The sequence below is a fragment of the Mustela nigripes genome, chromosome 2, assembly GCF_022355385.1.
Source record: "Mustela nigripes isolate SB6536 chromosome 2, MUSNIG.SB6536, whole genome shotgun sequence".
Taxonomy (NCBI): domain Eukaryota; kingdom Metazoa; phylum Chordata; class Mammalia; order Carnivora; family Mustelidae; genus Mustela; species Mustela nigripes.
The window spans coordinates 32,390,065-32,407,018 of record NC_081558.1 but is presented as its reverse complement, the minus strand read 5'-3'; the positions used below and the strand labels follow the sequence as shown (position 1 = coordinate 32,407,018).

Sequence of the window (16,954 nt, the reverse complement as noted above, 5' to 3'; positions counted from 1 at the left end):
TGAGTTGAGAGAGGTTAATTTGCCCCAGGTGGCCCCAGAATAAAATGGCAGACGGCATGTCAGCCTGGGTGTGCCAGACTCCAAAACCTGTGACTCGGCAATGCTGCGTTTTAGAGCAAGATGGAGACAGGCAGGGAGCTTGGCCACCACTTATGAATGTCCACCACAGCCATGGTTCCTGAGCCACGTGAAGAACACCAGTATTTGTCCACAAGTCCCCAGGGGGATCCTATTCTCTGCATCCTAAGCCAGCCTTTACTCCTTCCTTGTTGTGTGACTGTGACACGCCGTGTCTCCTTTTCTCTAGTGTTGAATTTAGAAGATAAATAGAAGGACTAAACCATCTTTGAGATGTCTTACAGCTCAGACATTTGAGAGATGAGTCCTCGGTGAATTGGCAGGCCCACATCGACAGTCCGCGGCCTTCCATTCATGTCCATGCAAAGAGCCATTCACCAGGGAACAGAAGCCGTCACTCGCCGTGTGGCACCAGACAAGCCCCATAGGGTAAAGAAACGCTGAAAAATGGCCAGGAAAAATGAGGGTGTGGCCACAGCCAAGGGAAGATCTGGCCCTTTATTTATGTGATTGTATATTTATACTCTAATCATTTTTCTTCCCTGGGTGTTAAAGATGCCGTGAAGAAAGTAGTAAGGTCAGAAACACTGACGTTGTACAGGTACTGTCTTCCTGAGGGACTGAGGAAGCAGAGGCTTCTAGAATAGTCTTGAGAGACATGTCTTTGAGGTCCTTGCTTTTTGTTGTTGCCTTGGGTCTGCTGAGGTGGACAGCTTGTTTTCTTAACCAAGCCCTTTCTTCTGTGTCGTTTAAGGCAGAAGGTAGTGGTCCTGGAGCCCGAGCCTAACTCTGCTGCCTCCTGGCTTTGTAACCCTGAGCAAGTAATCTCACCTCTTTGGCTTTCCTGATCTGGAAAAAGGAACCCTATAGTTTCTAAGTTATAAGGTTGCTGTTGGGATGAAATGACAGAAGCCAGTAGTTTGTCATTCTTAGTAAGGGTTCAATAGAAGGTAGCTGGTGTGATTTCCAGTAGTTCTGTCCCAGCCGAAAGAGTGGTCCGAGGGTGGCCTTTTTGAATCTAAATAACTTGCGCCAAATCAGTTCAACATTCACACGCAGCACACTTCTATGACTGCTACAGATTTCACGCGTACTTTCACTTCCATAATTATCTCCTGGCTGCCTCTAGCGTGGAGGGCAGTACATAAACACGGGTGAGTGGCAGCCCCTGTCTTTTTCCTCCGTGGCAAGTCCACGTGGTTTTCCAGCCGCCACACGGAGCCACGTTGGGCGCTCTGATCCCCCAGGCTACGTCCTTGTGCTCTCATCCTGGCTTGGGAGGGAGAGTGTGTGCCGGCTGGTTTCGCCTCTCCTGATCCTATGATTCTCCTGCATACTTACTTCATTCATCCCTGGCATTGGCAAAGGCTGTCCTGGACCTTGGCTGCCAGCCTCGCATCCTTGCTACAGCCTGCTTTCCAGGCAAGACTTGACATCTGAGGACTTACACATTGCACCGACCAAGAACCCTCAGAGAGGGAGCCAATCGCCCCCGCGAGGTGATGTGCCGAATTTAACTGTCGTATCTGAGGGACTCACATCGATGCAGAAGTCAGTGCCTGGAAAAGGCTGGAAATGATCAGATGAAAATTTCCCTCAGCATATAAGAGCTGCAACCTGTGTTTATTTGATTATCAAAATGACAACTTCTTTAGGAAATCCTAAAAGACTCACTAATGAACCTGTTAGATATGAAAATTTCTACAAGCAGCTGCTTCTCTTCATTGGTGAGTTAGAAAGCATGAAATGAAAAGTGGTTTTCATGATTAGTTACCTTGAGAATTTCCTTATCACTTTTAGATCTTAATTTCAGGCAAATTATATGGGTGGTGAGTCATGCTGAAGCATTGCATTCTTTTTTTCCAAGTTGGTTCCATTCAAATCCCCAAATAAGAAAAAGGCACATAGGAATAGGTAGAAGGCAACGAATCTATATGTTAACCAGATTTTAAGGCATCAGAATTTTTTTTTAAGATTTTATTGAGAGAGAGAGGAGGGGCAGAGAGAGCATCTTTAAGCAGACTGTGCACTTGAGTGCACAGCCCTACATGGGATTTGATCCCAGGACCCTGAGATCATGACCTAAGTTGAAACCAAGAGTCAGATTCTCAACAGACTGAGCCGCCCAAGCGCCCTGAGATAATGGATTTGGAAACTACTTCGTCCATTTCATTTCATGAGAAATAGATGTCGGTTGCACCAGTAGTGCCCTTCAGATGAATTATTATCAGTGATGATGGTGATCATTTCACTGTTTTCCTTGTGCTGTTATTGTTCTCAACAGACATCTGTCTGCTTGGGCTGGAATCACGGAAGGAGAGGCATGTAGAAAGCACTGTGGTTACGCCAGTTCGGAAACAGCAGTTGTCTCTGATCCTCGTACCTCTCTCTATGGTGATTGGGATGATTAAATGAGACAGTGCAGGTCTTAGAGCAGTTCCTGGCCCATGAATGAACGTGAGAATGCTAGAGTGTGCCTTTTCTAGTTCTGCCTCTCCTTTTAGACTGTCCCTCTGATGCTATGATTACTGAATGGCTGTTTCCATCCACTCTCTTTCTCCCCCTTCCTATTAATGGATAGCTTGTTTGTACTGCTTATATATTGAACTGACTATCCCTATGGGCGGATTTGCTGTAAGTTCACCCATGTTCCTGTGTTTTCAGGTAGGCCTTTTCTTCACTCTCCTGAAGCCCCTGTTTGAACCCACGCACCCAGGTCTTTTGAGTTCTGTCTGTTTCCCACAAATAAAGACATCCTTGACTCCCAGGGCTGTTTCCCTGTACCTGTCATCACTATCCAGTTAGCCACACTGCAAACCTGGGAGTTCTTCCTGAGTCTTCCTCCTCCTCTGTATCCCGCAGCTGATGCACTATTTCTCCCTCAAAAGAAGTATGTCTTAAATCCACCAAATTCCCCCACCCCAACCCTCTGCATCCTCTTCAGAATCACCATCGCCAGGGTGCCTGGGTGGCTCGGCCGATTAAGTGTCTGACTCTTGTATTGGCTCAGATCATGGTCTCAGGGTTGTGAGATCAAGCCCTACGTTAGGTTCTGCACTGAGCCTGGACCCTGCTTAAAATTCTCTCTCTCCCTCGCTGTCTGTCCCTCCCCCTTCTCTTTTCCTCTAGGAAAAAAAAAGAATCACCATCTCCTCTTGCCTGGACCTGTGTAGTAGCTTCCTACTGTCATATTGTCTCCATTCTTGCTGTATTCCCATCCAATGTCCACTCAGCAGTCAGGGTAGAATTTTTGCAGCAAATATCAGACCATATTTGCCCAGATTTAAAACTCAGTAGTGATATTCCAAATCCAAGTATACGATTATGACCTGTGAGTTCTGTGTGGTCTGGCCCTGGGGGAAGCCTCGGGAGCCCTCCTGCAACCACTGCAGCTGGCTTCCCCCAGAGCACTCCTCTCCGTTGCCAAGCGGGCGTTTATTTTTGTCAACACACGGTCAGTGTTGGTCCCCGTCACTGGCCTGGAAGCTCCATGAGGGTGGGGCACGGTCAGCTTTGCTTATCACTGTGTTGCCAGCCCTTCACATAGATCTTTAAACTTAGTAGGCACTCATGTGTTTATTGAGTGAACAAAGGAATTCATCCCAAGTTCAAATTTAATTTGAAATTATTCAAATTAAATTTGTTATCTGTCAAGGTTAAGTTTCTAAATATTAAAATTAGTCCATTAACAGTAGAGATTTTTCTGTATGCAAGTCATTAGACCACTGGTTTGTAGGAGTATTTCAAGGAGCTTCATTCTATTTTTTTTAAAAGATTTTATTTATAGATTTGAGAGAAAGAGAGCACCAAGCAGGGGGGAGGGACAGATAGAGAGGGAGAAGATGACTCCCTGCTGAGCAGGGAGCCCGATGGGGAGCTCGATCCCAAGACTCTGTGATCATGACTGAAATGGAAGATGGATGCTTAACCAATGAGCCTCCCAGGTGCCCCTAGGAGCTTCATTCTAAAAACCTTCCAGAATTAGGTCCCAAGGCTTTATATACCTGAAAGTTCTGTAGGTTGAAAGATGGTTATTTTTGTTCTGGTATGAATATTTAAATTGATCTCCTTCCTTCTACACTGTGTAGTCTATTAAGATTTCCAGGGGCCCCTGGGTGGCACAGTCGGTTGAGCGTCCGACTCTTGGTTTCATCTCGGGCCTTGATCTCTGGGTCGTGAGATCGAGCCTCACATCAGGCTCCACGCTCAGCATAGAATCTGCTTAAGACTTTCTCTCCCTTTCCCTCTGCTGCCCTTCCCCCCACTTCCCTCTCACAAATAAATAAATAAATAACTCTTAAAAAAAAAAAAAAAAGATTTTCAGAATGACAACTCCAAATCGTAATACTCTCATAAGACAGAGCTCAAAGGCAGCCAGCAATGTTTCCATTTCCTGAAGTAAAACAGTCACAGCCAAACCTATTAATATACATATTGCAAAATCATCTACTAGCTGCTATTGAAATGTTTGTAATGATTTGTGCTTATTAGAGTAAGATGTCTGGCACATTTATGAATGATAGAACTTTGAACGTGCTTGGTAATAGCAGTTGGATTAATATTCGGCTCCGTGTTTTACAGGGCGCTATTTATCTATGAGGTACAAAAGGGCACTTCGGTAATTTCCGTTAACAAAATCACAGAGTTAGTGAGGGAAATGAGAAATATTGAATAGAAGGAAATGACACTTGAAATCTGTTTTCATTGCATTTTCACATTTTGTTCTTCATTCTTAAACTCATTTCCCTCTAAAAGTCAAGAACGTTATATTGGGAAATAATGTGTCTTGAAAACCTGAGCCAGCAGGCTTATGATCCAAGTGGTAATGACTTCTGTAATCGCTAATGAGGCAAATGGACGTAGAATGTCTCAGTGCACTCACTGGGGCCAGCCTCTTGCCTGTTCCGCAAGAAGCTGTCATATCAAATTTTTGTCCTGACTCCATGGGCACTTTGATTCCTAAACCTTTTTGAGAAACCTAATCTGAAATCAAAGTCAAGTTTCTTAGATGTGGTCAGACAAGGTCACATTTAAAACAGTTCAGTGAACTTGCAGATCAAAGTTGAAAGGTAATGCCTCCCTCCCCAAATTGGCACAGACTTACCTGCACGCTTACCTTTCAGTTTCTAGCGTGGCTTTTTCACCTCCTTCCCCAACCGACTGGGAAAATGAGAGTTTATCCTCTGAAAAATGGTCAAAGAGTTCCTTTAAATCATTTAATTAGGAAATTGGACACAGTTGTATTTTGGAAATGTACCTTTATCCAAATCAGTGTATCACAAGGCATTTTGTTGAAGAAATATCTTGATCAGAGATTGCGTAAAGTGAGATGTGCAACAGGAATCCTTACGAATTCATAGTGGGACTTAAAATCAGAATTTCGTGGTAATTTCTGGTTCATTGGCTTTATTTTTTGCCCGAAGGGTCAGGATTTGCCCACACTCTTGGGTGACCCAAAATGCTATGCAGGATTGCTGCTGTAAGGCTACAGACATTTTTCCCCCTAAGGCCACCTTCTTGCCATGCGGAACCTTGCGATATTACCTAAAATGGCTCTAGAAAAGGGGGGATGATGACTCGTGTTAGATATGATCTTAACATCTCACTACTCAGGTTTTTATCAAACTCCATGTGATTTAAAAAACAAAAACAAAAAACCACAACAACAACCTTGCCATTGCTTTATATTTCAGTGTTCTGTCTCTTGTGGTCGAGGGCATAAGCAACGAAATGTTTACTGCATGGCAAAGGATGGAAGCCATTTAGAAAGTGATTACTGTAAACACCTTGCTAAGCCAAATGGGCTCAGAAAGTGCAGAGGAGGACGATGCCCCAAATGGAAGGCTGGCGCCTGGAGTCAGGTGAGCGATGCTTCTCTGCTACGCTACGACTGCTTCCCTCTTCCCTCCGCCACGTGGCCGGCCGACACCAGCGTGTTGGCTGTGTTTCTCTGCACAGTTCCGGTTTTGCAGAGGGGAGCTTGGGGCCGACGGGGAAGGGGACACTCCCTATGTGAGCGCGCTTGCTAGCTGGGAGACCTGGGGCCTGTGGATTCAGCCCTTGGTGCCTTGCGGAATGCCTCCAGCAGGATGGTTGTTGAGGATGAATTCTAAGTAGTAGTGCTTGTAGGTGTCAGCCCTCTGGCCCAGAGTGGCCCTTCAGGATGCCTTCGCTGATGGCGTGTTTTAGTCCCCTCTACCACTTCAATAACCACGAACTCAGACTGCTGTAAACTTGACTCTGCTCACCTGGCAGGAACTGGGTCAGGATCGAGATGCTTACAGCATGGACTGCCACTGTGAAGGATTAGTGACTAGGTCTCTGCCCCCTTTGCTTCTGCACAACAGAGGTGGGGGACAGAAGGAGGAGCGCTCTCGCATTTTCTAGCTACGTGACCTTGGGTGATCTGTTTAACCTTCCCAAGCCTACTTCATAGAGCTCTTGTGAGGATTTAATGCCATAAATGAATGCCGAGTGCTTAATTCAGGGGTCTTAAATCTAAGAGGCCCTCAAGAGAAATATTTTCTTTGGATGAATGTGATGTGTCTCTCGGACGGGGAAAGAAGGGGGTGGTAAGTTCCCAAGAAAGCAATTACAGTCACACTCCACTAATTCTAAACATTTGGTAATCTAGACAGGAGCTGGGTGAGAGAATTTCCCTATTGTATTTAGCCAGGAACTTTTCAGAAGCTTCTGTTTACCTATAAACAACTGATGTGTGAACCGAAGCAGCCTGGAGGCTGATCTCTTCCTGCCTCACTCGCCCATCCTCTCAGCCTGGTTGAAGGTGCTTGCTTAACAATAATAAGGTGCGGTTTTGTATATTCTGTCTTTCATACTGCTCTTCCTCTCCGTTGCTTGGCCTCTTTGTGCTTTCACTGAAATTGTGGTTCTCCAGTGCAGCCGAGAATTACCAGGGCTTTTAAGAATCAATAGAAAAGTAGGTTCCAAGTTGGAAGGTTCCAGATTTGGTTCTTTCAGAGCCTGCATCCTGAGTCCCCAGAGCCTCAGAGAAGCTCCGGACGGCTGTGTTAACGTGGGGAGGAGTCGGGGATTCTCCATCTTGCCATGACTAATGGAAAATTCCTCTAGAAATGTGAATTTTTCTTAAATGCTCTGAGCTGGCATCATTGTCCCACATGGCGTTCCTCCCCACCCCTGCCTTACTCCCCTTCACAGAAATGCAAGACACGTCTTGCATCATTCCCTAGAAGAGCAGCCTCATCCTTCTTAAGGTCTCTCTCATGATGATCCTGTGTTCTTGTTTCTGTTTTAATTCAACAGTCAAAGCTTCAGGGTCCAACCAAAGCGAGTTCTTCCTCTGACTTCCCTAAGCGATCAGATTTCAAGGCAGTGTTTCGTATGGGTCATCCTTAATGGCTTGTCTAAGTGACTGCTGTCATCTGTAACTCCCAGCCCTCTTATTTGGAGAGCTATTCAATTCATGTATAAGCCCGCAGCTAACATTATTGGAGATACGGCACTAATTAGCTTGTCCTCTTGTAGACTTTCATGCTCTGTTGCTCTTCTTTATGTTCCTTGGCCTCTACTTATCTATTTGCATCATGCCCTGAATATTAAGTTTGCAGCATGAAAATGATGCTCATTTTATAGGCCAATTTATTCAATATAGAGATGATGAAAAGAATCTTTCACTCTTTATTGGTAAACACAGTGAGTTTTAATCCAATATTCTGGGATCTTGTTGGGAAGTCTAAAATTGCTTACAAAGCTGGGATGATTAGGTTTGAACACTGGCAGGGTGGTTTTTTTTTTTTTTTTTTTGAACATAAGGTAATAGGATTATCAGAATGCCTCCCTAGAAAAGACTGCACCTGTTCAAAATGATTGCCTAAAACAGTCTAGTCACCTTTGTAGAAAATGCAAGTAAACACAGTTATGTAATGGTCTGTGGCCAGCTTTGTAATGCCCTGATTTGATTTGTAGAAATGAATTATAAAAGCAGGCAAAACAAGGTGCTACATGGGAAAAATCTGATTTATGCGATTTAGAAGTATGCCTGAAAATAATCAGATGCAGTGGTTAATGGAGATAGACAGTCTGCATGGTTAAAGATTATTGGCTTACTAATGATCCATTGGTAAACACAAATAACCCCGAGGCAGTGATATTGAAGCAAGAGCAATGATTATCCATTTGCAACAATGTTGAGAAGATTTTATCTCTATCTGGTCCTTCTGTTTTCTGCTGATACAACATTCTAGTCGTCATCAATTCCAGGTAGGAAGAAGAATTAGGGCCATTTCTCATCACGTCGAAATGTCTGAGGATAATAGGACGTATAGAATATTAGGCTGTGTTGATTTTCATAGTCTCACCCTCGAAATTGGTGCTTTGAGATTTAATGTGGAATGTTTCATTTCTACATCTTTTGAAAATCTTGAATTTGTCAAGGAAATCTTTCCAATAAAAGGAAAGCTTATTTTGGAAAACATCCTCACTAAAATTTTAAAGCATTTTTTTTTTTAGAAGTTCCACATTCAATTTGTTGAGATGCTTTGGATCAAGAGATAAGGGATGCCCATGAAATTTTAAGTCAAAAATCGGCATCACATTCTTGATTCAGTTTTGATAAATGCAAAGGCTTTGGAGTCCCATGATTATAGAACCATTGCAGAATAAAAATTGTTTAATCCATTCGTATAGAAAGGTTTAAAAAAAAAATGAAGGTCAGAAATCAAAAGAATGAATGATCAGATTAGAATAAAAGTACCACTTTGTCATTGCTTGTCGATCATGAATTCACTCGGTCGATTCATTTCTCGGTCTTAAGGTACATGTCTTTTTCACACTTGAAACCCTGTATGCTCAGAACAGATCTAACAACCAATGGAATGCCATGATTTAATTAAAATAGCCCTTCTTTCCCTTAGTGATGCAAAACACAATGCTTTGTCTTGCCATTGGTCGTGTCTTCAATCGAGGGAAATGATTAAATTTTAAAAACCCTTCAGTGCTAATACCAAAATGGGAGCTGGCGAATTGCGTGATGAATCCACCAGCCGTTTTCGGTTAGAACTTTTCTTGTAAATTACAGCTTGGTTGTAAGCGTCTGATTCTGAACTATTCTGCTAATGTTTCATGCAGAAACATGGCGAATGTGTAGCTGGTGTCCTTTGAGAAATCAAGGAAACCATATGCACATTATGCACATAGTCAGTGATGAGAAAGAGAGTCGCTTGTGTACTCTCCATTATTTCGTTTGTATTTGAACTGTAAGCATTGATGTTGAATTGTTTGAATACAGGCCTCTCACCCACACTCTTGCTGACGTAGTATAGAAGACTGCATCCTATTAGCACCATATTTTAAAACTGGAAGCCAAATTCTAATCCAGAGTAGCCATGGCCCATTGCCTAGGGCAGAATTCACTTTGACTGCTTTGTGTTTTTGTCTTTGCTGGAGTTGATTATCTCTGTTGTTTGCCATCTTTGTGCAGGGTCTCTCTAAAAGACTTATTAGGAAGTATAAAAGATACATTCTGTCAAATGCTTAGCATGCAGTTCAGCTCTCAGGGGTGATTTTATACTCTCTGGACACTTGGCAATGTCTAGAGACAGAACTGGTTGTCACAAGTGGGTGGAGGAGGGGAGACATGACTGCCATTAAATGGATAGAGCCCAGGGAAGCTGCTAAACTTCCTACAGTGGCTATAGGACAGCTCCAAACAATAAAGAATTATTAGGTGGAGAAACCCTAGTATGGAGTCTGGCACATGGTAAGTGCTAAGTTAAAAGGTCACTATTATTGTTGGGACTCTTATTATTTATTAGAGTTGGTTCATATAGTTGTTTCTCAAGCTCGTCCCTCCTCTAAATAACATCACCACCATAATTTCAACAGTAATACTGGGAAAAAGTATGTAAAATACTTTCCAGTTTTCAAGTATATATATATGATTCCCCACACATCAGAAGTTACGAAGAGATTCTTTTTATCTGTGGAGATAAACATTGAAGTCCCCCTATAAGCTGGGGATTCTGCAGGGCAGGGAGGACAGAGAGATGAAACATAGTTCCCAGTTCAGTAGTTCAGAACTAAAAACATCTCCTTTCAAACCTGCACATTCCATGGTGGAATGATAGCAGGGGGAAACCCATTAACAGAGACTGCTCAACCTTTTTCCAGTAGGCACTAAATAGAAGATGTACTAGCACAGGAAGCATTGAGCACACACACATGCACACATCACCACATCCTCACCATGGCCAGGGTCATGCAGAGGTCTCTCTAATGCTCCCTGATTTATTCATGGGCTTTCCATACAAATCTCAGAGAATTCACCAAGCAAGCATGGCCAGCTCTGTGTGCAAATTGTTGCCTCCCTTGAGACAGCACAGGAAGAAAGTCCAACACAGAGAACTAACTAACTCTGACTCAGTGTACTTGCTTTTGAACAAAGATGACGGTAGATAGGGTATTCGGAAAGGCAAACTTTAGACTTTATGTGCACTTAAGTCATGGCAAAACTTTCCTTCTTTCCAAGCTGGCTTTGACATTATAAAAATAACAATTTTTAGCCTATCACTAAACCTTTCTGTGTCTTTATTTGCCTTTTGAGAAATTGTTGAACACTGGAAGAAGTGATTTTTGGTTAATGTTGGGTACTTACGGCTCTTAATACATTGCCTTCATTGAACCATAAGTAAATTACTCAGTAACACGAGCATCAAAAAGAGGTCTCATTTATTTAGAGCTTGAAGAGTACAGACTCTGAAAGTCTTTAATGTTTGTTCCTTTTTCTTTAGGTTATTAAAACGTTGTGAGATTTTGAATATATATCAGCCCTATGCTGTGCTCAAACTTGTCTACCTAATTAGTCTTTCTTTATATTTCCATTTAAATACACTCTTCTGGGAGTGTCTAGAGATATTCGTGTGTGTGTGTGTGTGTGTGTGTGTGTGTGTGTATACATATATATATATCCAAAGGGTTTTTTAGTTGTTGGTGTTTGTTGTTGATGATGATGATGTTGGAACCTCTCTGTCATTCACGTAGTGACTCCCCCAAGTTACAGTTCATTCATTTCTAGGGTAATCAATGGGAATATGAAACATGTAGCTCCCATGAGCATTAAATGGTCAATCTCTGTAGACAAGGCCATCACTTGTCTTTAGGAACCCTCCCATTCCACCCAGGACATAATGACTTTAAAAGTCTGGTTTCTTCTGGGTCACAGACTCATTCAATCCAATTAATACAATTAAACCCAAACAATAGTAGCTGTGTTGCCTCAAAATATTTCCTTCTCTTCAGCTAGCTTTGATGTGAACGTTCAAGCTCTTGCCCAGCATAGACCCATCGGAAATGATATGATTTCCCGAGCTGCTCTCTAAAGAGTATCAGCTCTTTTTTCAAAACCTGAAATGAAAATAAAATTACTATTCAGCAGAATCTATTGGGTGTGCTTCTCGCTAGTAAATTCCCATTAACCTCAGAGCGAGACAAATCCTGCTGCAGGTTAATTGGACAAGGATGCTTTTCTAATTGAAAAGATCGTGATTCTATTCTTTAAGACTTCATCTCAGAAATGCAGCTGTAATGTACGTTAAGTTTGTTTTCTCAATGCCAGACAAATTAATGGAGGCCAAGCTATCGCAAAAACTTGGTAACAATTTTAAATGGCTCAGTATAATAATATACTGTTCTTTCCAAGCAAATGTTGCCTGTAGTTTCTGTCAAAACCTTAATAAAGACAATAATTCTTGGCCTGCCCATAAGTAAGATTATGAAACCCAACAATGAGGAAACCATTAAAAAATTAATTTAAAGGAAAGTTAATTGCTGACTTAATATGGTGTTTTGCAACTTGGTCAACAAAATGTTTAGCCTGATTAACAGTATTTTTCAAGGGTTGGAAACATGATGCCCGCCCAAGGAAATGGTTTTTCCTTGTCAGCTTTTATTCTCCATATACGTATCCATCTAAGGTTGTAAATAGGCTTTAATACTTCTGTGAATTCAGTAGTTTAAAAAAAAAAAAAATTCCTTTGTCTCCGGAAATAGGAGCAAGGAAAGGAAGCGATGGAGAAAATAATTCTACTTATAAGGCCCTAAAAGCTTTCGTGATTTACTCTCCCTGGGTTATACTTTTAATCTGCCAAGAAATTCTTCTTGTACAACGGCACTGTGTCTCCAATTTTCAAGAACTTCCAGTCCTCTGGGATAGAAATCATTTGGGGTTTTTATTTCACATGGCAGCACTATTTATTTCGAGATTGGTATTAAATGTTTTATAATCATCTTTCCCAGCCTCATTCAGTCTCCAAGAGTTTGGGTAACTTTAGAGATTCCCCAAGACTCGAATACATATCTAACTCACCAGCTCTGAACCACAGTTAAGTTTGCAGATTTAAGATATTATCTTGGGTCCCTTTCATTGGAAATTAGAAAGCTTTGTAATAGTGGTGAAAGTCATTAGATTAGGAGTGCATTCCCCATGCCTGTGACCCTTCTCCACCCCTGTCACACACACACACACACACACACACACACACACACACACTCACACTCACACATACTCCCCACCCCACCCCCACCAAATGACCCAAAGCTCCCACTTACACGGTCTTTCTTCTTAGTGCTCCGTATCCTGCGGCCAAGGCACACGGCGGAGAAGTGTAGGCTGTCAGATGGGAGCTCACAAAATAGCCAGAGAGTCCGACTGCAACCCGTATACCAGACCGGAGTCGGAGCACGTCTGCCAAGCCCCGCCGTGTCCTCGCTATGCTTGGAGGGCAGAGGAATGGCAAGAAGTAAGTAGAGCCATGAAGTGGGCACCTGCCAGGCGTTTCGCTCAGCCCCTTGCAATCACCACATCCTTTATCCTGAAATGACTTCAAGCACGGTGACAAGGCTGGCTCTTTCCCAGAAGGTTTGCTGTCAGACGGCGAGGAGCAGTTCGCTCCGACCAGGGTGGGAGAGCTCCTCCTTTTTATGCAGTTCCTACGTCTGTGTTCTTGAATGTTCCAAGTCGGGCTGCCTCCAGAAACACTGTATCAGGCCTTGGGCCAAATGCATACAGCTATCTTCCACAAAAGGAGGGGGAGATAGAAGACATATTTTCGATACATATATCCCAACTTGGGCATCCCGTATTAGTTCCACCAGCCACAAGGCAGACTCCAGGTAGGACCTGCTCTGCGTGTGTCTCCTTTTGTGACTTTGACTGTCAAGTCCAAGACAGACACTCTTGTGAATCCCTGGTTAATTAGTGAAGCATTTCCAACATTTAAAAAAAAAAATTGATGGAATCTGAAAAACAGCTCAGTGGATGCAGGGATAGACCTGTTTTTCTCCCTCTCCAAGTTAATGTTTAGTTCAAGAAAACACTGTGTGTCCCTGGAGAAAAGTCTGGCTAGAGAAGGTAAGACTCTGGAGGAAGAGGGAAGGTCTGGTTCCAGAAGAGAACACGTTGTAGAAAGAGGGGAAAGAGTATAAGAAAGCAAAACGGAGTCCTCTGACTTTGGAATGAAACAAAAAGTACACGCTGTCAGCGCTTTAGTGATATGAATAATAAGGAATTTCCCACCAAGAATGGATTTTAGAAGAGGGAGAAACCGTGGCGGGCTCAGTGCTCTGAACTTTATGCTCATCCCCTTGCTAGGCAAAATGGGTGTCACTATTATCAGCCCACTTTGCGGCCAAGGAAACTGAGTTCTGAGAACCAGTGTCATCTGTCCCAGCGTCACATGCCCAGCAAGTAGAAGGAGTAAGACTTGATTCTAAATGTAAACCATTCTGAGATACTACCACTGCAGTTTTTTAAAAAAATTGGCACAAGTGTTCCTAGCAATACCACCTTGTTTTTTTTTCCAGGTGTATAGAGATATAATTGGCATATAATATTGTATTTATTTTAGGCGAAAACATGATGATTTGATATATGTATCTATTATAGAATAATTACCATGGTATGTTTTTAATAAGTGTTATAGTTAAATTTTCTCACCTCACATAGTTACAGGTTTTGTTTTTTGTTTTTTGTTTTTCCTGGTGATGAGAAATGTTAAGATCTACTCTCTTGGCAACTTTCAAATGTATGATACAGTACTGTTAACTATAGCCACCCTGTGTATATTAGATTCCCAGGACTTATTTCTGTTATAGCTGGAAATTTGTATCTTTTGACCCCCTTCACCCAGTCACCTAGCCCCTGCCCATCCCCTCCGGCCACTCTGATCTGTTCTCTCTATCTACAGGTTTGATTGTTTTAAGATTCCGTATATAATTGACACCATACAGTATTTGTCGTTCTCTGTCTGACTGATGTCCCTCAGCACAGTGCCCTCAAGTTCCATCTGTGGGGTCACAGGTGGCAGGATTTCCTTCTTTTTATGGCTATTGTATCCCATTGTAGATGTCGATGTAGATATAGATATATACATTTTTTAATTCATATGCCCATTGATGGACGCTTGAGTTGCTTCCGCGTCTTGGCTGTTGTAAATAATGCTGCAGTGAACGTGGGCGGCGGGAGCAGATATCTTTTCAAGTTAGTGATTTTATTTCCTGCAGAGAAATGTGCAGAAGTGGAATTGCAGAATCATATGGTAGTTCTGTTTTCAATTTTTTTTTTTTAAGATTTTATTTACTAGAGAGAGCGAGAGCACAGAGGGAGTGGTGGAGAAGCAGATTCTCCACTGAGCAGAGAGCCCATTGCAGGGCTTGATCCCAGGACCCCAGGATCATGACCTGAGCCAAAGGCAGACACTTAACTGACTGAGCCACCCGGGTGCCCCCTGTTTTTAATTTTTTGAAGACTCTCCATACTATTTTCCATAGAGGATGCCCTAATTTACATTCACATGCACAGTGTGCAGGGGTTCCCCTTTCTCCAGACTCTCAGCAGCACTTGCTGCTATTTTGCTAATAGCTGTTCTAACAGGTATGAGGCTGTATCTCCTTGTGAATTTGATGTGCGTTTCCCTGATGACTAGCAATGGTGAACATCTTTTCATATATCTGTTAGCTCTTTGTATGTCTTCTTTTGAGAAATGTCTGGCCAGGTCCTTTGCCCCTTTTTAGTTTGATGTAGTCACACCTGTTTATTTTTACTTTTGATGCCTTTGCTCTTGGTGTCACATTCAGAATGGTTATAGCCAAGACTAATGTCAAGGATCATACCCCTTATATTTTCTTCCAGTGGTTTTATGTTTTCAAATCTTTCTGATTCAAGACTTTAATCCACTGTGAGTTCATTCTGTGTATGGTATAAGGTAGGAGTCCAATTTCATTATTTTGCATGTGACTGTCCATTTATGGAATTCCCCACCATTTATGGAAGAGACTGGCTTTTCCCCATTGTATATTCTTGACTTCTTTGTTGTAAATGAATTAACCAGATCTGTGTGACTTTATTTCTGGACTCTCTATTCTGTTTCATTGATCTAGATGTTCTTTTTTAATGCCAATACCATTCTGTTTTAATCACTATAATTTTATAATATGGTTTGAAATAGGGAGCGTGATGCCTGGGCTTTGTTCTTCCTTCTCAAGATTGCTTTAGCTCTTCCAGGCCTTTTGTGGTCCCGTACAAATTTTAGGATGGTTCCTTTTATTTCTGTGAAAAATGCCTTTGGAATGCTGATAAGGATTACATTAAATCTGTAGATTGCTTTGGGTAATGGGGGCATTTTCACAATACTAATTCTTCCATGAGCACAGAATTTCTTCTCATTTATTTGTGTCATTTTCAGTTTCTTTTATCAGTGTTCCAGAGCTCTCAATGTATAGGTCTTACACCTCCTGGGTTCAATTTATCCATGAGTGTTTTATGCTTTTTGATGCAATTGTGAATGGAATTGTGTTCTTACAACTGCATTGCTAACCCATGTGGGGATCAGCCTTCTGCCCCGTCCTTCCCTCTCCCTCACCCCTCCTAATGGATTGGATCCATTTGCAGGCATTCACTTCTTCTGTCTCTTCAACTTTTTGCTTGTTTTCTTTCTATATGTTTTTTTACCTCCACCAGACAGTATTGTGGAGGAATGGCTAAAGTAGTTCAATTTCAAATTAATTTCACTTGAGCCACACAAGTTATTGGGAGCCCCAGGGGCTGTGGAATTCTGCAGACCTGGTTCATATCCCAGGACTGGGACTTGTTAGCCATGTGACTTAGAACAAGGATTCTTGATTTTTTTGGATCCTAGGGTTTGCCATGTGTAGAATGGGGATAATAATGATGATGATGCAGAGTTGCTCTGAGGAATTTAGCGATGACAGAGTGATTTGGGGATTGGTAATATCAGATACGGAAGGAAGACAAGGCTCCCTGATCTCTGTCTCCCTCGATGTGACCTCTATATTCTTTTTGTAGTCTTGTTTCAGACCCACCACTGCTGGCTTTCTCCCTCTCCCTCTTCATCTGGTGCCACACTCCACCCTGTGTAACACTTCCAAGGAACAAAAAGTAAGAGAGTGTTCCGAAATGAATCTAAGCTGACTGCTCAAGCTTTAGCCAACTTTTGAAAATGCTAGAGCCAATCGAGGAAATACAAGCTCCATTTACAATTCCTTCTGAATTCCAAAGAGTGGAAACCTTGCCAAGTATGCACTGAGGAAGTCCCTTCTCTGATCTTACAAAACAGGCCTAGAAGTGTGCATCTTTGCATGTTCTATGCAGATGGATCCTTTAAAAACATTCCTCAAATATTGCTAGCAAGCAGAACACCTACGCAGATGGCCTGACCTGTGGCCATACTTAAAAGTGAAAGGTTAACCATTCTCATAAAGACAAAAGAATCTTTAGGCACTGAGTAAAGCAGATTCTAATAGTTCTTCTGCAACCACGCTTTCTCCCCTGCCTGAACCGGAAGTGCAAAGTTTGAGAAAGGTGGACCTGGGTGGTAAGAGA

General features: G+C 42.3%; 1 protein-coding gene and 1 long non-coding RNA gene across 11 annotated transcripts in view; one reads left to right on the top strand and one right to left on the bottom strand.

Annotated features, from left to right (window-relative positions):
* LOC132011477 (uncharacterized) overlaps nt 1-12,754 on the bottom strand; it is a 36,289-nt gene extending 23,535 nt beyond the window's left edge. For all 6 annotated transcript variants that reach the window (XR_009402386.1, XR_009402390.1, XR_009402388.1 and 3 more), the window contains exons 1-2: nt 12,664-12,754; nt 5,183-5,261 (exon numbers count right to left, since the gene is read on the bottom strand). This is a non-coding gene — a long non-coding RNA (uncharacterized LOC132011477). The remainder of the gene's footprint in view (nt 1-5,182; nt 5,262-12,663) is intronic.
* The window catches only part of ADAMTS9 (ADAM metallopeptidase with thrombospondin type 1 motif 9), a 164,252-nt gene that overhangs the window by 106,051 nt on the left and 41,247 nt on the right, over nt 1-16,954 (top strand). For 3 of the 5 annotated variants that reach the window (XM_059390099.1, XM_059390102.1, XM_059390101.1), the window contains exons 29-30: nt 5,772-5,939; nt 12,681-12,854. In XM_059390099.1, coding sequence (XP_059246082.1) covers nt 5,772-5,939; nt 12,681-12,854 — 342 coding nt within the window. The remainder of the gene's footprint in view (nt 1-5,771; nt 5,940-12,680; nt 12,855-16,954) is intronic. The other 2 variants (XM_059390103.1, XM_059390104.1) reach the window with 2 other exon arrangements.